Source organism: Guillardia theta (assembly GCF_000315625.1).
Source record: "Guillardia theta CCMP2712 unplaced genomic scaffold GUITHscaffold_26, whole genome shotgun sequence".
Lineage (NCBI taxonomy): Eukaryota > Cryptophyceae > Pyrenomonadales > Geminigeraceae > Guillardia > Guillardia theta.
In genome coordinates this window covers 296,804-316,714 of record NW_005434648.1, presented here as the reverse complement: position 1 = coordinate 316,714, position 19,911 = coordinate 296,804, and the positions used below count along the sequence as shown (strand labels likewise).

At 50.1% G+C, this 19,911-nt stretch overlaps 7 protein-coding genes across 7 annotated transcripts; 3 read left to right on the top strand and 4 right to left on the bottom strand.

Moving 5' to 3' along the window:
* Window positions 1-201: 201 nt before the first annotated feature.
* Window positions 202-1,263, bottom strand: GUITHDRAFT_106802 (hypothetical protein; the record flags this gene model as incomplete). Its single annotated transcript, XM_005834278.1, has 5 exons — window positions 202-261; window positions 355-445; window positions 499-542; window positions 585-725; window positions 778-1,263. 5 exons carry the CDS (start codon window positions 1,261-1,263, stop codon window positions 202-204), a joined length of 822 nt encoding a protein of 273 aa, XP_005834335.1.
* A 701-nt stretch (window positions 1,264-1,964) lies between these two features.
* GUITHDRAFT_137533 (hypothetical protein) lies at window positions 1,965-3,385 on the bottom strand (the record flags this gene model as incomplete). Its single annotated transcript, XM_005834277.1, has 7 exons — window positions 1,965-2,042; window positions 2,100-2,189; window positions 2,237-2,399; window positions 2,443-2,621; window positions 2,753-2,967; window positions 3,082-3,128; window positions 3,174-3,385. The coding sequence occupies 7 exons, from the start codon at window positions 3,383-3,385 to the stop codon at window positions 1,965-1,967; spliced, it is 984 nt and encodes a 327-aa protein (XP_005834334.1).
* Window positions 3,386-3,873: 488 nt separating this feature from the next.
* GUITHDRAFT_106800 (hypothetical protein) lies at window positions 3,874-4,932 on the top strand (the record flags this gene model as incomplete). The annotated part of the gene is made up of 3 exons (XM_005834276.1): window positions 3,874-3,882; window positions 4,118-4,420; window positions 4,483-4,932. The coding sequence occupies 3 exons, from the start codon at window positions 3,874-3,876 to the stop codon at window positions 4,930-4,932; spliced, it is 762 nt and encodes a 253-aa protein (XP_005834333.1).
* A 526-nt stretch (window positions 4,933-5,458) lies between these two features.
* Window positions 5,459-6,711, bottom strand: GUITHDRAFT_86360 (hypothetical protein). Its single transcript, XM_005834275.1, has 3 exons — window positions 6,661-6,711; window positions 6,073-6,375; window positions 5,459-6,019 (listed from the first exon to the last, which is right to left on the bottom strand). Exons 1-3 carry the CDS (start codon window positions 6,691-6,693, stop codon window positions 5,570-5,572), a joined length of 786 nt encoding a protein of 261 aa, XP_005834332.1. The 5' UTR covers window positions 6,694-6,711; the 3' UTR covers window positions 5,459-5,569.
* Window positions 6,712-10,368: 3,657 nt separating this feature from the next.
* On the top strand, window positions 10,369-11,425 carry GUITHDRAFT_106798 (hypothetical protein; the record flags this gene model as incomplete). Its single annotated transcript, XM_005834274.1, has 7 exons — window positions 10,369-10,447; window positions 10,498-10,613; window positions 10,670-10,705; window positions 10,756-10,836; window positions 10,973-11,047; window positions 11,316-11,357; window positions 11,405-11,425. 7 exons carry the CDS (start codon window positions 10,369-10,371, stop codon window positions 11,423-11,425), a joined length of 450 nt encoding a protein of 149 aa, XP_005834331.1.
* A 2,862-nt stretch (window positions 11,426-14,287) lies between these two features.
* Window positions 14,288-18,496, top strand: GUITHDRAFT_106797 (hypothetical protein; the record flags this gene model as incomplete). Its single annotated transcript, XM_005834273.1, has 3 exons — window positions 14,288-14,477; window positions 14,766-15,404; window positions 15,453-18,496. 3 exons carry the CDS (start codon window positions 14,288-14,290, stop codon window positions 18,494-18,496), a joined length of 3,873 nt encoding a protein of 1,290 aa, XP_005834330.1.
* An 86-nt stretch (window positions 18,497-18,582) lies between these two features.
* Window positions 18,583-19,407, bottom strand: GUITHDRAFT_69665 (hypothetical protein; the record flags this gene model as incomplete). The annotated part of the gene is made up of 1 exon (XM_005834272.1): window positions 18,583-19,407. One exon carries the CDS (start codon window positions 19,405-19,407, stop codon window positions 18,583-18,585), a length of 825 nt encoding a protein of 274 aa, XP_005834329.1.
* Between the last annotated feature and the right edge of the window lie 504 nt (window positions 19,408-19,911).

The window sequence follows — 19,911 nt, the reverse complement described above, 5'->3', positions numbered from 1 at the left end:
TGCTCCTCCTTCAGTCGATTTCAACTTCAATTAAAAGCCTCCGCTCTCCATCAATACCCAAAATACAACTACATCGAACGATCTTCTTGCAATCGGGGAATATAATCTACAGTCATGCATCGTCACGCCTTGCCACTCGCTCCTGTCCTCAGCTGTCCGCCCCCTTTCCTCCCCTTTCAACTCCATCCTCCAGACCATGGCTCAATCTTCGTCAGGCTGAGGGAAACTGATACCCAGGAACGTACGAGTGAAGTTGCCAACCTGATGGACAAGTCAACGTCTTGCACCCTCCTCTCCTCTCCTCTCCTCTCCTCTCCTCTCCTCTCCTCTCCTCTCCTCCCCTCCCCTCCCCACCTGGTGGGACTCAATGTCCTTCCTGCAAACAACGCACTTTCTGTCCTTATTCATCACGCTCTCGAAGCACTCGCTGCACAGGCAGGCATGTCTGACACAGTCAAGATGATCAGAATCCTGTCACAGAGCAGGGAGGAGGCTCACTTGCAGGGGAACACCACAACGGTTCGATCTCGCTCCAAGCACAGCTGCAGGGGGTCAGTAACCAGGTCAGCGAGCTGAGAAGTCACCTGGCACATGCCCGCGTCCGTCCTGTCGTCCGTGTTGGACGCCACAGAATGCAAAGAAATCTCGAGATCAGCGATCTCTTTGTCATGCTGCCAAACGTTGGAGACCTCCTGCGAGATGGAGGAGGATCGTTCAAGACTTTCCTGTGAAAGCTTAATCGACGTTGCTTGTCGCGCGTGCACCAACTCAACTTACTGTGGGTGCTTCACCATTGTTTCTTCTCCAGAACTTGTCGATAAGATCTCTGCACTGTGGTATGTAGGAAAATTGAAGCGAGCAGCAGATAACTGCGATCAAGCAAACAGCAGCCAGCATGCTTCCGACAATGACGATTACTACCATAGTCTTGTTCGAAGAACTTGCGGAGGTTTGCAACGACTGACAGCTCTTGTCGGAACCAACACAACTCACGCATTTGTAATCAGATGTCAACGTGCAGTTCTTGAGGTACTCTGACGGCTGACAGCTTTTTGGCTGGCAAGGTTTGCAAGAGGCTCCAGATACATCCAGCCACTGCTGTGTACCGCAGACTTGCAGGTCAACCATAAGGTGAAACTGAGATGAAGCCTTCCTCTTCCCTTGCTCGATCCTCGCTCTCTGCGCCCCTGCTATGGAAACCAGAAAGGCAACAAGGCCTATCGAGATTCTTCCTTTGCTCCATGCCCCTGCTGCTCTTGCCATGATGCAAGCTCAGGCCCAGGGCTTGCAGCTACGACAAGCGTGGATGTACAAGGCAAGCGGAGGAGAGGCCCGTGAGCAGGAGGCGCGAGGAGGAGGAGCACAGTGGAACAGGAGAGCAGGAGAGCAGAGGACAAAGGATCCTATCCTCACCCAGTTTCCTCTCTTCGGTGGTCATATTGAGGGCAGCGGTCAAACGGAGATCAGTCCGCCTCCCCTCCCGTTGCATATCCGAGACAGACGAAACCGTGATGGATCTCCAGGGATCGACTGTTCCAGCATCTCCTCCTCCTCCTCCTCCTCCTCCCCTCCCCCCCCCCTTCCCTCTCTTTCCGGCTGAGACCTCCACAGCACTGCGGCATTTGTTCGCTGCATCCTGCCATGGATTGTACGGCCCGATCCGCCGAAGCGGGCCCGGGCCGTAATGAGCGTCGGGGGCCGTTCACGGCGGGGCGGTCGGAGGCGGGCTCATTCGGACCGTCGGCAAGGAGCTTGCTGTGAGCAAACGGTACTGAGCTTGAATGACTGAGAGTCGGACTGAGCAGCTGGTGACTCGGAGCTGGAGGTGGTGAGGTAGGTAAGAGCCCTTTCAGAGCCTCGGAGTCTCAATGAGATGTATCCCAAATGTTCATGATCAAAATTACAAGTAGCCTGAATTTCTCACTCCGATGCCAGGGGGAGGCCCCGGATCATCCCGACACTTGTCAATCTCGCTTTCGTTTCTTTCCGCCGGTCAATGCCGTCACAACTCCTTGTAAAGTACCAACCTCTCTAATTGTCATCTAATGTTCGTATCAAAGAGATCAGTTTCACACACAGGAGTCTGATACAAAACACACCTGTGAACGCAGAAAAACATTTCTGATATTCTGGTAGACTATCTCTCGTTTAGAGGCATCAACAACAAATTCGCTATCATTCATAGCTTCCTATCATCGTCCATTAAATTCAATACGCAAAAAGCCTCACGAGTTACCTCGAGACGTGTGAAGAAATCAAGAAGGAGCTTCTTGTCTGCAATGTTGTCTTTTGGCCCGATGCTCTTGTCAGAAACTTGAAGGGAGAACGCTTGATCGCCAACAGTCTTGCTATAGGAGTTTCTTGCCTTCTGGTACTCATAAGAAATAAGATTGACTGCCCTGAAACAAACGTCATCGCAACAACAACAATCCGGCGATTTACTGTGCCAGGTTGAGGCTGGAGAAGAAAGGGTTGGTCGGGATCTGGACAATGCAGTCCACGAGCGCGAGGTCAGCGTTCGACAATCCGCTGCTCTCCGGCCCAAACAAGAACCCTGTCTTCTGCGAAGACTGCGAGGATATGTGAATCGCTTCCCTGGCCGCGTCCTCCGCCGACAGGACCTGTGGAGAGGATGTCACGTGGGTTCGGGCGGTGAGAACGGCAGAAGGACAAGAGGAGGATGGAAGGAAAGCTGTAGGAACCAGATGATACAGATGCTCTGAACGAGAGAAGTTCAGCTAAGGAGGCTGACCTTATGTTGCATATCTCTTAGCCTCGCCGTCGTGGCGAACACACTCTGTAAGTCCTCCACAGCCTCCTCCACACTCGGAAACACGCGAGCGTTCTGAAGAACGTCTCTGGCCCCCGCTGCCCGAGCAAGCGCATCGTCGCTGAGATGATCGCAGACGGGGGAAACAAGTCGGAGGTTTGAGAGGCCGAAGTTGAGCATACTCCGAGCTGTCGACCCTACGTTCTGATCGAGGAAAGGACGAACAAGGATGATGCACGGTGCGAGTTGATCAGCTTTCGCAGCTGTGAGATAATCATTTTTGAACCCCAACATTCGCTCTTCAGACAAACCTTGATACGCTTCTGATTTCTTGGCATGGTTTGTGTCTACTCCCGACCTGATCACCTCTTCACTCTAGGGATCTCCTTTGCATACCACTTACCTGTCGCTGGCTTGCAAGGCCTGAGACAGACTAGGTCTCATTTTCTGACAGATTCGAAAGCGCTTGCTCCCAACAATGCACTTCAACGATGACTGGTGTGCGACACCTGCTGAAATTCCTAGACTATCGCCGAAGTTCAAGTGAAAACCGTGGGTGCATCCGAAGAACTCCATCATGCACAGCATCAACAGGGGAAACCTCACGACCTTCATCCCAGTTATGTCGAGCAGATCAAGAGTGAGCTGCAGTGTGTGAAGTATCTGCGCCTGGATCAAACTCCCTTCCTCCCTCCCTCCGCCATTGCGCTCTCTGTTGGAACGGGGGCCGGTCACTCAGCAGAAAACCGGTCTGCCGGCATCCGCCAGGCAAAGTGAAAACAGTGAGGCGGGCGTGCTTGATGGTCATCGGACCCACCCAGGAATTTCTGCTTTCAATGACGGGTACTCTTCAAGTTTTTAAGGTCCGGCTCTTCGGAGTTCTAAATCGAGACGATGCAGACCATGCAAGAACAGGCAATGTCGCACGCGCGCAGACTTCTGCAGGTACGCACAGCGCTATGGGCAGAGGCAACATGTTTTTTGTTGTGGCAATAACATGTGTATTTGTTTTCATGATAGAAAGCATCTCGCATTTGTTCTTCATCTTTCACATTGCTCTATCGAGATGAGACTGTTCAGCGTTGACCTTTGGGGATTCTACGATGCTTTTTGTGACCTCATCCTCAATATCCTGCAACTTTACTGAAGCTCTTCTGTAATGTGATACAATCATGACTGCGTCCAGAATCTTGCCTCCTTTGAATCTTTTGAATGCTGTCTGTTACGATTTTTGAAGACACCAATCACTTTTTGTGCTGTACATGATGAGATTCGAAGTGCTCCTCTGCCTTGTATCGTTTGTTTGAACACCATTTGACATCTTCCTCGTTTTTTTTTGGATAACAGGAGGCAGAGCAAGCAGCGGCAGAGCCCACTGTCACCTTCCCCGATGACTACCCCAACTCTGTCCGCCACTTCCTCCTCATTGGCTTCTTGGGCATGTTCATCGGAGCCATTGTGTTCTTCTACATGGGCATCTCCCGCAAGGTCAACACCGTGATGCACGTGTTGACCTTCTTCATCGCTGCGGTCTCCGCATGCTCCTACTACGCCGAGTGGGCTGGTCTCGGAGTTGAGTACAAGACCACCGACACCACCCCCCGTGTGATCTTCTGGGCCCGCTACTTGGACTGGGTTGTCACTGGACCGGTGAGGAGGAGGAGGAGGAGGAGGAGGAGGAGAATGTGGGAGACTGACACAGTGCCGGGCAGCTCATCCTCACCGACCTCGCCCTCCTCTCCAAGTCGGACACCCCAACCATCATCTCGCTTGTCGGCAACATGGTCCTGTACGTGATCTGCGGCCTCATTGGAGCCCTCACCGTCGCCCCCTACAAGTACATGTGGTGGGTCGCTGGATTGATCTTCTTGATCATCGTCTTCATGCTCCTCCTCCAGCGCCTCAACAACGCTGAGGGCTATGGCGGTGACGCTCTCAAGGGCCTCACCTGGCTCACCATCTTGGTGTGGATCGTATACCCCATCGTGTGGATTGTTGGCTCCGAGGGAACTGGCGCTCTTGGACTTTCCCAGGAGGTCGGCATCTTGACCATTGCGGACTTGATTGCCAAGATCGGCTTCGGCTTCTACCTTTTGGCGAACGTTGATGCTCCTGAGAGCGAGACTGTGCCCCTTAACCAGTCCTCCCAGCAGTACGTCTAAAGCGAAGAAAAATTGAACCACTTGATGTATTGTTTTCCATAGATTACAGCCATAATGGTATAGAGGGTTGTATATTGATTGAAAGGGCGGTGAATGAAAATACGACTGCAAGAACACTGGTAGTCGCGTGGTTGGTGAGCAGTTTCCTCCGATACGAGATCTTCATGACACTACATTGGAAAACAAAAGCGATTATGCATACCTACTCAAAAACAAAGCTTTCACATTTGTTGTCGTTCAGAAAACCGCTCTCAGCTTTGCTGAGAGACTGCAGCTCACCAAAGCGTAGTTAGGAATGAAACATCGCATTTCGAGAATCGCATCACGTCAATATTGCCAAAGGTCGGTTTGCCAACATATGAATTGAGCTCAGAATTATACAGAAGCATGTAATTTGCTCAATCTCTTCGAGACTTGATTGAACCCTTTCAATCACCACATACAGTTTTAGCGTACTCTCATTCGTTAAAACGCAATATCATCAACCAACAACAATCTGATCCAATTGTTCAAACTTTCAACATCTCATGTAACGTCTTGAAGTTTAATATTTCAGCGAAAAAGGGATTCGACAGCACCACATAAGTGCCGAGTGAAATCTAAAGCATTCCAGTCTAATGAAACGTTAGGCTACTGATTAAACATATTGCTGGGAGGACTGGTTAAGGGGCACAGTCTCGCTCTCAGGAGCATCAACGTTCGCCAAAAGGTAGAAGCCGAAGCCGATCTTGGCAATCAAGTCCGCAATGGTCAAGATGCCGACCTCCTGGGAAAGTCCAAGAGCGCCAGTTCCCTCGGAGCCAACAATCCACACGATGGGGTATACGATCCACACCAAGATGGTGAGCCAGGTGAGGCCCTTGAGAGCGTCACCGCCATAGCCCTCAGCGTTGTTGAGGCGCTGGAGGAGGAGCATGAAGACGATGATCAAGAAGATCAATCCAGCGACCCACCACATGTACTTGTAGGGGGCGACGGTGAGGGCTCCAATGAGGCCGCAGATCACGTACAGGACCATGTTGCCGACAAGCGAGATGATGGTTGGGGTGTCCGACTTGGAGAGGAGGGCGAGGTCGGTGAGGATGAGCTGCCCGGCACTGTGTCAGTCTCCCACATTCTCCTCCTCCTCCTCCTCCTCACCGGTCCAGTGACAACCCAGTCCAAGTAGCGGGCCCAGAAGATCACACGGGGGGTGGTGTCGGTGGTCTTGTACTCAACTCCGAGACCAGCCCACTCGGCGTAGTAGGAGCATGCGGAGACCGCAGCGATGAAGAAGGTCAACACGTGCATCACGGTGTTGACCTTGCGGGAGATGCCCATGTAGAAGAACACAATGGCTCCGATGAACATGCCCAAGAAGCCAATGAGGAGGAAGTGGCGGACAGAGTTGGGGTAGTCATCGGGGAAGGTGACAGTGGGCTCTGCCGCTGCTTGCTCTGCCTCCTACAATTCGAGGGATTCAGTTCAAAATTTTCATCATGAACAGAACACAAGAAAGAGAACATTGCTTTCATCTTTCAAGGCGAATGAAAGTCAGATACAACACAATTTTCACAAGAATCTAAGGTTACACAAAAGCAACAGCACTGTGAACGAGGCTTGTTATTTCCCGTTCGAAGGTCTCAACCATAATCGAATCGTACACGAACATAGGTCATCTGGACTTGAAGAAGACGAACGAAGAATGATACGAAGCGATGAAGACGAACAATAAAGCATAGAGGATACCTGGAGGAGTCTTCGTCCCATCGCTGCTGCCATGGTTTACCTAGCTGCGATACGAAGAGGCGCTCTCAAGGGACAACTTAGTAGTACACGTACCCCACCCCTCCATGCTGGAAACCTTCTCCACTACCCCTTGCTCATATATTATCACCCTACCCCAGAGGCAGCTACATAGTTCCTTATGAAACTACCCCCGTAAGGCTCATAGAACCCCTACTTTCAAAAGGACCCCTAGTCAACATGAGTACCAGGGGAATGACATTTCAAAATGTTAATCAGATGTTGAAAATTTGTAGAAAAACTCTTCAAGCGCAGCGAACAATCGTCAACAATTTCAAATTGTTGTAAATTTCATTTGATAGTCTGTAGTTTTCAAATTTGGACAAGGTCTTCTAGAATGAATCATGGTTCACCGGCTACTCTGGTTAACATCAACTTTGTCGTGTTTGTCGGGAGCGATCGGGGTGAGCTAGATGCAGCGAGGAGAGTTCAGCATCTATTGTGACATGGAGAGGACTTGAAGTAGCTGTTGAAGTGTTGTGAAACAAGATCTCCAGCGCTCAGCTTGATTCAAGATCCTATAGCTATAAAGACGGCGGGTCCGGTGAAGGATTCCTCTTAGATCGATTATCGAATGAATCTACCTGGAATGAGAGATTTGGGCTACTGAGTTGAAAGGAGGGCAATGTTTCATCTGCTAATAAGATTCTCATGCCAAAATCTTGTTGGTACAATATTTCCTTCAACTGAAAGGTGCCGCATGGTCTTGCTCTCGGAGGCTCTCTGGCTTTTTGAATTCACACTACACCTCTTTTTGCAATTTCCTGCCAAGTTCCAGCAATTTGGCGAGAAATCAGACAAATTCAGTCGCGGCAATAATGCAGGCCAACTTTTGGAGAGATCTGCCTTGGTCGAACACGATGATTGATGCTCTACAAGCATTCATGGGACCAATCTTTAGAGAATTTTGTGATGAAATCAGGAAAGTGGAATTTGAAGATTCGTAGCGACAAATTCTATAGACCTCTAATGCGACCAGCCTGCTTTGTTAACAAGGAACAATCTTGACTTTGGATGTCTGGTGTTGACACTCCCCAGAATCAAACAACACATCTGGCAAGTTGGTATGTTTCTCTGACATCTCGCACTATTATAGCACATTCGCGGATGATTTTCTTTTTATTTTTCTCAGTCTTCCAAACGGATTACTTGTCATGATTCTGAAAAGCTTTGAATGTTGATATTACAAGCAAATTTTTAACATGTCGAGAGAAAGAACACGCGAAATTTTTTTTTTTTTTTTGGACAGGATTCGAGTGGGCCTTAAATCACAACTTCTACACTTGTACGCAAGAAGTTTTCTCGTTGAACTCACTGAATACATGATGAAAAGACGGGTTCACTTGAAACGGGGTCCAATTCGTATCTCACTTGAGAGAGCAGAGTAGAGGTTTCCTTTTCGTTTGATGAGATTTTACGAAGCTAAAGCTTTATTCAGGCTGATAAAGATCTTTACTGTCTCTGGCTGTTGGCGGCTGGAATGGTTGGTGTTGGGTTGGATCCAGGACCAGCGTACTTATACCAGTTGTACTTGTACCTGTGTCAATAAACAGTTACGCATCCATGTCACTTAACAAAGGAAAGGATCACCATTGATGGTTATTTGGGGCATAGCATCCACTGCCGAAGCACTGCGTTGTAGATATTCGTCACTCCGTATTCAAAAGCCAGCATTCTCACAAAGCATGTAGTCCTACAATCCACACCTCTTTGAGAAAGATCTAACATGCAATCCGATGATCACTGAACATTGAATCCAATATACAACGGATACCAAAACAAATACAAGGAAGAAATGTTGGGGGGAGGGGGGGGGCAGAGGAGAGAACATGAGAGGACCCGACTCGGGGAGGAGAGAGAGGAAAACTGTTCAAAGGTTGCCATGATGACATTGGCCCGGATGACTGGCAGAGATGTAACAGATCAAAGCAACATGCATGGCTGTATCTCATCAGTCTCTTTCAGATGCAGAAGGCAGGTGTCACCCCACTCGAATGAAAAAGATGTTCAAGCTCTCAACAATCACTGAGTGCTGAGATAAGAGAGAAAAGGGCATAGAACTAGCCTACTAGAACATAAGGTCCGATCCGACACTTATGAGGTGACTACGGCGGCATGGGCCAGTGGGCCGCAGTGAGTAATGATGCGGTAGAGCACGGTCCGAGACCTACAAGGGGTTGGCATCGAAACCTCACCAGGGATTGCGTCTTCGCCTCGCCGGCCTCTCTCAGGAGCGCGAACATTGCGGCAGCGGTATCAGGACCTACAGGGCTGCGCCTATTTTGGGCACAAGGTACGGATAGCCTTGCATCGCCCTCATACTCCTCATCTTCCACGGGCCGTTTCATTGTGACGTTATGTATCGTTAAAAGTCGTTACAAAAAAATTGATCAGAACCAGGATCGCATCTGTATGGCACCATGGCAGGGTCGCGGTGGTAGGAGAGGAGCATCCATTAGCGGGGGATATCACAAGTTGCAGAAGATTCGATGAAAGACGATGCCGGTGCTGAGCCGAGGGTGCCGTGAGCTGACTTCTTTTCTGCTGCTCTCCGGCATTCCCATCCCGCCTGAAACTGTTTCGTTTGTTGGAAGTTTGTCGTGAGGGTGGCACTGACCGCTGTCCGGGAAGACAGAACAAAACGAAAACGAACATGGGCTCGCAATCTCCGTCTTTACTAGCAGTGCTTCTGCTCTGCATGTATCCATTGATATCGACAACCGAGAGTCATGAGGTGAGATGTCGCGGCTCAGATAGCTGGCTGAGATCATACTGCAGGAACTTGTGATGCAACAGGTTGAATCCGTCATTCGTCGATCGTTTCAGGCAGAAGCTGAAGGGAGGGTAGGACTTCTCCTTTTTTGGGTTGAATCCACTCTTGACCCGTGCTGTAGCTTCAAGAAGCTCTCAGCGTGCTTCAAGCTCCGTTGTTTTCGGGGCATCCTGCGACGGAGTACAGGCGAGGTAGAAATTACTAAGGAGAAGAGCTGGATTCCTTGACTTTGGAGGTGAAGGGAAAGTTCTTTTGCAGCTGAAAAGATGGAATGAGGCACTGCGTGCGTTCAAGCTTGCCTGTTTGGTGGACCATTCATTGGTAGAGAAAACTTTTGGGGTTGAAGTGTTTATCTAAACCGTAATTCTGATAGCCTGGGATCTTTTCTCACATTGCATATGTAATGCGAAAAGTAGGAAGCATAGATCTGGCTCATCGGTCGTTAAAGGCAGCAATGTACAGTTGTCTTGCGAGGTGGGTATCGACCTTACTTTGGTGTAAGGCGAATGGATAGAAAGGATTTGTGGATTGCGCCACAATTATTGGGACTGATCGAACATGGTTAATACTTGCTGATTGGTTTGTGATGTTTGAAATGACCGAGATGGCGATTGACAATTAGGGGTCGTGTTGAACGAGGCAGAAAGATCATTGCTGAAAGGGAGAACCTTGCCAAACCGCTCAATCGACAATCTAGGTCTTGTTATGTTTGAGTGCATCCTTCTCCATGTCAATCATTCAGTACAGCCTCGGAGAAGGTGGCAATTGTCACTGCAGCCAATTCTTTGTATTTCGGCTGTGTTTCCAACTTCGTCGGATCAGTCCACAGGCATCATCCGCGGGTGAAGGTGAAGTCGAATAGATAGCGTGTACCGAGCATGCAGTTGACAAGGGCACAGATTTTTCTGTATGATCTTGGACTAAACGATATGGAAAGGGAAAATTCCTTCGCGTGGAGTGCGTGACATTGACCTCTTTGTACTGAGAGAATGAGATGTGGATGTCAGAGAATGTAGAGCTGATGGGTTTACAATGGGACAAGTTGGGAGCTCATGTGCAGAACAAACGATGGAAGGCGTGGAAACCTTTTGTTCTCTCGGATGCATTGCAACGAGTGGAGAATGTACTGTCCGCATCGATTTGTGCTCGACTTAAGACTCACTCACTCATTGTTTGAAGGTCATCTTCCAGGATGCTGGTCAAGTTGTCCAGCAGGTTGCCTCTCAGTTTCATGCTGGTTGTTCTCCTGATGAGAGCTGGGGCAGCCGATCGATTTGGCATGGAGTCTCATTCAGAGAGATGGATATTTCTTCACCATCCAGCAAGAAAGAGCTTTGCCGAACTTTGTAAGCTTCATCAAATCTACTTCTTCATGTGACCGCCTAGCCATCAGGTCCATCCAAAGATGTTTGGCGAGATGAACATATCCCAGGCTTGGCAAACATTCAATTGCATGCATGCAAGAATAATCTCTGCCTTTAGGAATCTGTCAAAGGGTATGACATGTGCGCTGCTGGCATCCTCGGGATGTCAAACTCAAGCATTGCAGTTCAAAATGTGAGCCGATTCAGACAACATCCACCTGAAACACCTATTCGCGAACCAGTCTTCATTTGCTCCTCACTCAGCTATGATTCCTTCTCGTCATGCCCACTCTTGAACCTTCTAAAGGTACAACGGCAGGTTTTGCATCCTCTTGTCGCGTGTGCGAGCAGAAGATCATGTATTGCTCCTGAAGGAGCCTCCCAATCGACCCATCGGTTCGAACAAGCAGCTTTGAGGTTCAACTTGAGATCAATATCTCTTTTCCTTACCTCCGCTACAGCATTCTCCTGGCAAGGGAGCAGATCCGGTGCCACAACTCCTGGTGAGCAAAGCTGCTCTGCTCTCTGTTGGTCATCTTTGCATCCCCAGGAGAATGTATGCGTATCTTGAAGAGGATCAGTTTGGACAGCATGAGGTATTCCTAGTTTCGATTTGCTGCAATCGGCCTGTGAGTCTCTACAACCAACCAGGAAGTTGACGTTGCCAACGGATACATGCGCGAGACTCCTCTTTGGGTCTCAAAACGCTGCCAACCGCCTCTCGACATTCTACCTGCTCTCCATTGAAATGGCCTCTCATGTACAACCCAGAATCAGACATTCAATCGTGATTCATGACAGTTGACCAAAAGCAAGGCGACACTCTCTTGATTTTTTTACAACTTGGCTCTCCTATCTCCTGTGCGCTCGAGGACATCTCCCCATTCAGTGTAACCAGACTCTCGGAAAGTCTATCACGCCTCATCTTTTCTTGATTCAGAAGTCATTCGAATGCATGCCAAGGGTCTTGAGATTCACTTTCACGCACAAAGGACAATCTCTTTCATTCAAACAACCGCACAATTTTAGTGACATGTCTACTGAGATGACCAAGAGCAGCAGCAACACGAAGCAAAGTGTGCCTTTGCTTTCCTTGGTGCACCTCAACCTGAGCTTTCGCAATTGGTTAAGATAAAGCAGGTCACTGTTCCCTACACTATCGCATTAAACAACATAGAATACAGATCAACCGTTGCATCAACCGTTGCATAAAGGTAACATGTGTATCTCCTTCATGTTCTACACTGCAACATTCTATGCCCGTCTCCTGACATTTCACACTCAGTGTTCCCATGTTGGGTTGCTGATTCCTCCATCCACCTCAGGTAATCTTTATGGCGTCGCATTTTCTCTCATCCACCCTCAGACCAGCCTCCCATCGAGAGTCTGCCATCTGAGACTGCCATGGTCAAAAGTAGAATTTTTACATGAGAACAGTCTGTCCCGTGACATACTCAAGTTCGGCCAAATCCGAGATACACACTTGGTATCAGACGGTGGGGTGGGGTGGGGCTTGAAAAGATTTCAAAAGTCCGCCTCGCTTATTATTAGTGCCTTTTCAAAGGACAGAAAAGATAAACATAGTTTCATCAAGAAGATTTCTTGCATGCTACAAGGGCAGCGATGCTTATTAAGGGGTTTCGCGGACAGGGGGACAAGGGTCAGTCATGGTGCATTTTTTGCTCCTGTCACGCACATAGATCACGAGCCGAGACGGAGAATGACCACCCCTACCCATGCACATTCAGTCAATATCACCCCTTGGACTCGTACGCCCTTTCAGTCCCAGCCATGGCAAATCCCCGTGACGAGAGTTCGGATGTCTTCGAAATGCTCTCCTTTGGGGGAACAGTTGGAATGAGAATACCTTTCATTTCAATCATGTTTGAAATTTACTCAGTGATGTTGAAATTTGCAAAGACTCTTTGATACATGACAACAGACGTGACTCTGTCATCAAAGCTTGACCAATGACCACCCCCGGAAGGAAAATACCCCACCCCTCCGATCGCTCGAGGGTTCTCGAACTCACGTCCCCCCACGCGTCCCCACCTTTGCAACCCCCAGGCCCTTGGCCTTTTACCTTTATGTATATCCTAAACTAACTTACACCAAGCCCTGGGTGTCTCGTCTCCCCTACCCCCTCCTTCCGATTGTGGTGTCATACACCCCACCTGAGCCAGATCTTCATGTGAACCACCCCTACCCACAAACCAGTAGTTCAATAATCCAATCTTTTACGAGCCTCGGCACATGCGAAAGGAAGTACCAATTTTACAACAACACATCACACAAACCAAACAAGACTACCCACCCCACCCCACTAGACCAACCAGGAAACATCAAGCGCCCCCCCCACCCCCTTTGATTGTCGAAAGAAATACCCCACCCTCACGACAAATTGCTAACCTTCCTGCACAAAATTGTTGATGCAACAATTCATTCTATAAATACATTTATGTTGTACCAGATTCTATCACATCAGTGTAGAAATTCCACGATGGATATGAACAAAAAATAAATATTTACTTATATAACATTTTATTTAAACACTTTGTGGAGGCATCAAAACACTACCCTGTCACCCCCCACCCTGCAATTTTCTGAACTACCCCACCCAACAAATCCTTCGGAGTTCCGGTGTACTACCCTACCCTTTAGAAGAGGATATACTCACAAGGGAGAAGGTGGGGTCCATGCCCCTTATTTTTGTCCTGCACGTCCCCATAATATCTTCAACTGGTCCCTTGATCCACCAACTACCCCTTGTTAAAATTACACCACCCTACCCCCTTCGCACCCCACCTTATCAAAGACCAGATGACCACCCCTAATTTGAACGCGATCCACCCCATGAAATACACTTACCACCCCTGTTATCCTAGTTCAACCTGCTCGTACACTCACCCTGTCAGCTTCAAGCCTTTCAACCCTGCCAGACCGGACCTGCTCCGCTACTCACCCCCAAGGGGTTCCTCTCCTTGCTCTTCATCCCCACGTGGGTCCTTCCTCCTCAAATCTGACTGCCCATCGCTGAGCCTTCTGGTTGTTCTCTCGTCTTTGAGCGGGGATCGAGAACTTGTCGGCTGATTGGGGTCGGAGGTGTTACATCGGGCGTCAGAAACTTAAGTCTTATCCTTCCCTACCTATCGGTTTGCTTGAACCTCGATTAAGGTGGAGAAATTCTCAAGAGTCAGTGTTTGGTTTTTATCTAGAATCGATTGCTTGTTTCCACCCCAAGGACAGCAGACTTATGGTTGGGCATCGGGGTTTCCTGTGAAACATGCGAGGGAATGGAAGTGACTGCAAAACTGTGCAATCTGATTTCGTCGTTGCTGTGAATGGCAATTCTCGTGGTGAAGACATACCGAACGGTCACTTCAATGGGTATTTAAACGGTCACTCAAAGAAAAGCTTCGAAAACGAACTTGAGATGACCAAGGTGTATACCCTTGATCACGAATCCGACGCAGTCGATGCAAGGAAGGGCAGCGTGTCAGACCCAGATGCTGAGTCTAAAAGTACATCTGACACCAAGGAAGATGAAGGGAAGAAGGCAAAGAAGATGGTCAGTTTCTCTCAGCTGTGGCGATATGCTACTACAACAGAGAGGATTATCTACGGTTTCTCATGTTTTTGTTCAGTGGTTGTCGGCAGTGCATTGCCGTCATTTTCATTGCTCTACGGTCGTTTGATCAATATTGTGAGTTATCTTGTTTTCGATTGCTTATGTGATTCTTCCTGACATTTTCTTTCTCTCCCTTCCTTTCTCATTCCATAGCTTGGTGGCAGCTCAAGCCTTGTGGAGCAAGCAAATCAAATTCAGCAATTATGTCTATTCTTTGTGGGAATCGCGTGCATCTCTGGTCTGGGTAGTTTCGTTGAGAACTATGGCTCTGTTTTTGTTTCAGAACACATCTTGATGCGAGTGAGGCACGAGTACATGCGGTCTCTGCTTCGTCAGGATATTGGGTTTTATGATACGCACAGGGGGGGTGAGGCTACTTCCAAACTAGCTGAGACTACTCTTGCTTTGTCTGCCGGATTGGAAAAGTTTCCGCAAGTGGCGAGGTCTTTTTGTACATTGATCGTAGGATTCTCGATCGGGTTTTACACGTCTTGGAAGTTGACGCTGGTGATGATGGCTTGCGCACCGTTTTTTGCGATTGCGATTGGTATCTTGGTTGCCAGTGTGAGTACAGGAGAGGCAGCTTCGCAGAAGGCATACGCCAGAGCTGGCGATGTGGCCTCAGAAGTGTACGCTATGATCCGTACAGTGACAGCGTTCTCGGGCGAAAGGCATGAAGTTTCAAGATATGACAAGTTCTTGGCTGATGCTGAGAAGCAAGGGAAGAAAAAAGGCTATGGAACTGGGTTTGCCGTCGGTCTTATGCTTTTCTCGATGTATGCTATGTACGCTTTGAGCACGTACGCGGGCGGTCAGTTCATCCTACAAAGCAGAGAAGCGCATCCTTTCTGCAGAGATCCCGCTCAAGCTACCAATTCGGAATGCTTCACTGGAGGCAAGATCGTGCAAACCATAGTTGCTGGTATTCTTTCTCTTGTTTGCATGTGACTCGTGCTGATTCCTTCTACAGTGTTGCTGGCTTCTGTGACCCTTGGTGCCGTCGGTCCTGCGTTCGGTAATGTTGTTGCAGCTCGGCAGGCTGCAGCAGAAATCTATGAAATTATTGACACGGTTCCTACCGTGGACTCCTTTTCAGAAGGAGGGCACAAAGACACAATCAAGGGAAAGATTGAATTCAAGAATTGTACGTTTGCTTATCCGTCAAGGCCGGATCAAGTGGTGTTGAAAGATTTCAGCCTTACAATCGAGCCGGGAGAAACTGTGGCTCTGGTTGGACCCTCTGGGTCAGGCAAGAGTACGATCATCGGGCTTCTTGAGAGATTCTATGACCTTGTAGAAGGAAGTGTGTTGATTGATGGAGTGGAAGTGAAGGATTGGAATTTGACGAATTTGAGAGATCAAATTGGCCTTGTGCAACAGGAGCCGCAATTGTTCGGTGCATCAGTAATTGAAAACATTGCTATGGGCGCCCCACAATTTCGTCAGGGAGATGTTCTGACGAGAAAAATTGAAGGGAAGATCGAAGATGCATGTATTCAGGCAGCAAAAGCTGCAAACGCTCACAATTTCATTTGCAAACTTGCTGAGGGATATCATACTCTGGCTGGCACCTCTGTCTCATCTGTAATGCTCTCCGGTGGACAGAAGCAACGAATCTGCATAGCAAGAGCAATCGTAAAGGATCCGAAGATTCTGCTGCTAGATGAAGCAACCTCGGCTTTAGACTCGGAGAGTGAAAGGATTGTCCAGGAATCTCTAGATGACCTTCTGTACAAGGATCAGAACCATAGATGCACAACTATCATGATTGCGCACAGGCTCTCAACTGTGACCAATTGCGAAAAGATTGTTGTGTTGGAAAAGGGGAAAATCGTTGAGATGGGAACTCACACTCAACTGATGGCAAAAGGGGAAGGTCTGTACAAAGCAATGAGAGCCATACAAGATCTGGCGCACCAGGAGCAGAAAGCTCATGTCGAATCTGCGCTGGATGGATCCGATGACCTGAAACGGACGCAGTCGGAAGGAGAGAATGAGAAGTCCGATGGCAAGAAGACGAAGAAAGAAGGGAAGGATGCGAAGTTGAACAGTGAGCAACTTCTTCTAGAGGAAGCAAAGGAGCTACCTCCTGTCCCTCTATCGCGCATATGGGACCTGCAGAAGGATAACTTGCCGTTGATCGTGATTGGCTGCCTTGGGTCACTTACTAGTGGAACCATTCAGCCCATCTTTGCCTTGTTGTATTCATCCATCATTTACACGTACTTCAATCCCGATGATAATGCATTGCGGGCCGGGATCAACAATTATGTTGGATATTTCTTCTTGTTGGGTTCTTGTGCTCTGCTTGCTGCCTTGACGAGGATTGCCATCTTTGTGGGTCTTGGAGAGCAGCTGACAAGAAAGCTTCGCTTCCTATCCTTCCAATCTACTCTCCGGCAGACCATGTCCTTCTTCGACGACCCCAAGAACTCCGTCGGTAGGCTCACCACTCGACTTGCAAGCGATGCTACCCTCGTGAAAGGGGCGACAGGAGATTCTCTAGGGCTGATGCTGGAAGGGTTCTCTTCCCTTGTAACTGCGCTGATCATTGGCTACACCGCATCCTGGAGGCTCGCGCTCATTCTGACGGCTATCTTTCCGTTGCTCATTGCCGGCTCAGTCTTCGAATTCAAGAGGTTCACCCGTCAGACTAAGACCGCGAACAAGTCCACAGAGCGAGGTGGAGAGATCCTGGGGGACGCGGTGACGGCGATCCGGACGGTCAGCGCTTTCAATCTGCAGCAAGACATGGTGGCACTCTTTGACGATTCTCTCATCCAACCATTGGAGGAAGGGAAGCGGCGAGCTATGATTCAGGGCATCGGCGCAGGCTTCAAGCAGTTTGTCTTGATGAACGCGTATGCCTTGACTTTCTGGTCAGGCTCAGAGTTTATCAAGAGGGGGGAGCTCGACTTCAAATCGATGATGCGTGTCTTCTTAGGCTTCACGGTTGCCAGCGAGGGAATCGGTCGAATCACAGGCTCTATGCCAGACAATGTCAAAGCTCAGGCGGCAGCGCGCTCCATCTTCTTCCTCATCGACAGCTCCAATGAAGGAACGGACGTAGACCCCATGGACGACGAAAACGGAACGAAGCTCGACGCTCCGATCTCTGGAAACATAGAGTTCCGAGGCGTTTCCTTCAGCTATCCTTCGCATCCAGAGTTGAAAGTGCTCAAAGACTTTTCTCTCCAGATTGAAAACGGGCAGACGGTGGCCCTCGTGGGAGAGTCAGGAAGCGGGAAGAGTACGGTGATTCAGCTTGTGCAGCGCTTCTACGACTCGTCATCTGGCGATATCTTGATAGACGGTAGGAGCATCCGAGAGTTCAACGTGACTTGGCTTCGATCCAACATGGGGCTCGTCCAGCAAGAGCCGATGCTCTTCAACGACAGCGTGCAGTACAACATCGGTTATGGCGTGAAATCGACAGTCAAGCCCGAAACCGATCGCGGAGCACCTCCTGACAGGCAGGTCGTGGCCGAGCAGAGAAGGTCATGCTTCCGCCGGAATGCGGCCAGTGCGGAGGAGGTCGATACCAGACATGATCCATCGACATGGGCTAAGGCCAGCGAGGAAGAGGTCCAGGCGGCCAAGGACGCCAACGCGTATGACTTCATCGCCGGCTTCCAGCACGCATTTGCCACTCACTGCGGGTCGAGAGGCTCCCAGCTGTCAGGTGGGCAGAAGCAGAGGGTGGCAATAGCGCGCGCTGTCATTCGGAAGCCAAACATCATGCTCCTGGACGAGGCGACGTCAGCGCTTGACTCCAAGAGCGAGGCTGTGGTGCAGGAGGCGCTCGACAAGATCTGCTCCTCTGGCACCGAGTCGATGAGCTCGAAACCGACTACTCTCGTGATCGCCCACAGGCTTTCCACCATCCGCAACGCCGACAAGATCGTTGTGCTCGAGCGCGGACATATTGTGGAGGCTGGGACACACAGCGAGCTCATGCAGAAGCCCGACGGAGCTTATCGGAAGCTAGCGATGGTCCAGGTATCGGGCGAGTAGGGGAAGGAGGAAGCAGGATGCTCCCATGTAGTTTGCTGGTTGGTTGGCTTTGTGTAGAGGTTTTATTGGTTTAGTTACAGTCATATTCACTTGCTTGACGTGCTTGCTCGGATCGTCTGTCCGTGTTCGAGACACACGAACTCGTCCTGCCTCTTGTCCCTCCTTCTCAGCGCCGCCATCAGCCGCTCCTTGGGCTGCATGACAGGCTCGCTCGTGAGCTGGAAGGTACCCCAATGGATCGCCACCGACAGCCGCGAAAGGAGGTCATCGTGCGCCTGCACTGCTTCCTCCGGTTCCATGTGGTTGGGTCGATGGAACCAGCTCTCGTCCTCCCCTCCGTACGCTCCGATGGGAAGCAGCGCCACGTCCACAGGCCCCAGCAGCTTCCCAGCTCGGGTGAAGATGGGGCTAAACCCCGTGTCGCCGGCGAAGAAGAGGCTCGAGCGGTTGGTCGTGCTGTACCAGGAGGACCAGAGGCACTTGTTGCGATCGAAGATGCCTCTTGCGCACCAGTGCTGGCAGGGGATGGAGACGAGACGGAGGGCCTGCTTGCCCGGGTCCAGCCTGTCGCGTACAAACACCTCCTCCGACCAGTCGAGCTCGACCACTCTCGACACTCTCAAGTCGTCGAACCAAGGCTTCATGCCGAGGGGGACGACCCAGAGACAGGAGGGTGAGTGCTGAGACAGCTCCTTGACCGACTGCAGGTCGAGATGGTCGTAGTGGTTGTGAGAGATAAGGACTACGTGGATCGGGGGCAGTTGCTGTATTTGGATGGGTACCCTTCGATACCTTCTGGGCCCGACCCACTGGGAGGGAGAGCATCGCTCACTGAAGATGGGGTCCGTCAGGACGTTCCACCCGTCATACTGCGCGAGGACGGTGGAATGGCCGATCCATGTGACTTGCATCATGTCCTGCGGCGGGGCCAGGAGTGCCACCATGTCAGGCTCGCGCACTGGGAGCTCGCTGTCGAGCGCTGTCTGATCGACCTTGGGGATAGGAGACACGTTCCTCCTCCACCTCAGGATGCTCGACCAATCCGAGAAGTCTTGGTAGTCAGGGAATGTCTGTGCATCCAGAACAAACCTGTCCCTTGCCCCCTTGGTGGACCTAGGGAGCCCTGCGATCCCAGGGCCCTTGGTCACATCAAGGTCGTAGGGCTCGGGACGGGGAGACTCCTCGCATCGTCCCTTGGAACTCCACCCTGCCATGTCTCCCCCGAGGCCCCGTGCCGCTGCCGCTGCGACCGCTGCCATGGCGGCCAGTTTCCACTTGTGCATTCTTGCAATTATTTACTCTATTATTAACTGAAAGAACAAAACTCGAATACTACCCCTACCCCATAGTTGCCTGCTCACTACCCCGCTGCACCCTCGGTACCACCACTTCGGACAAGACAGCGACGATGGCAA

Excerpts from the sequence above, each read along its gene's own strand:
- GUITHDRAFT_86360 (XM_005834275.1), bottom strand. The coding sequence starts at position 6,693 with ATGGCAGCAGCGATGGGACGAAGACTCCTCCAG. Across the intron at positions 6,376-6,660 it reads TGGGACGAAGACTCCTCCAG|GAGGCAGAGCAAGCAGCGGC; the intron begins GTATCCTCTATG and ends CTCGAATTGTAG. Across the intron at positions 6,020-6,072 it reads ACTGGGTTGTCACTGGACCG|CTCATCCTCACCGACCTCGC; the intron begins GTGAGGAGGAGG and ends AGTGCCGGGCAG.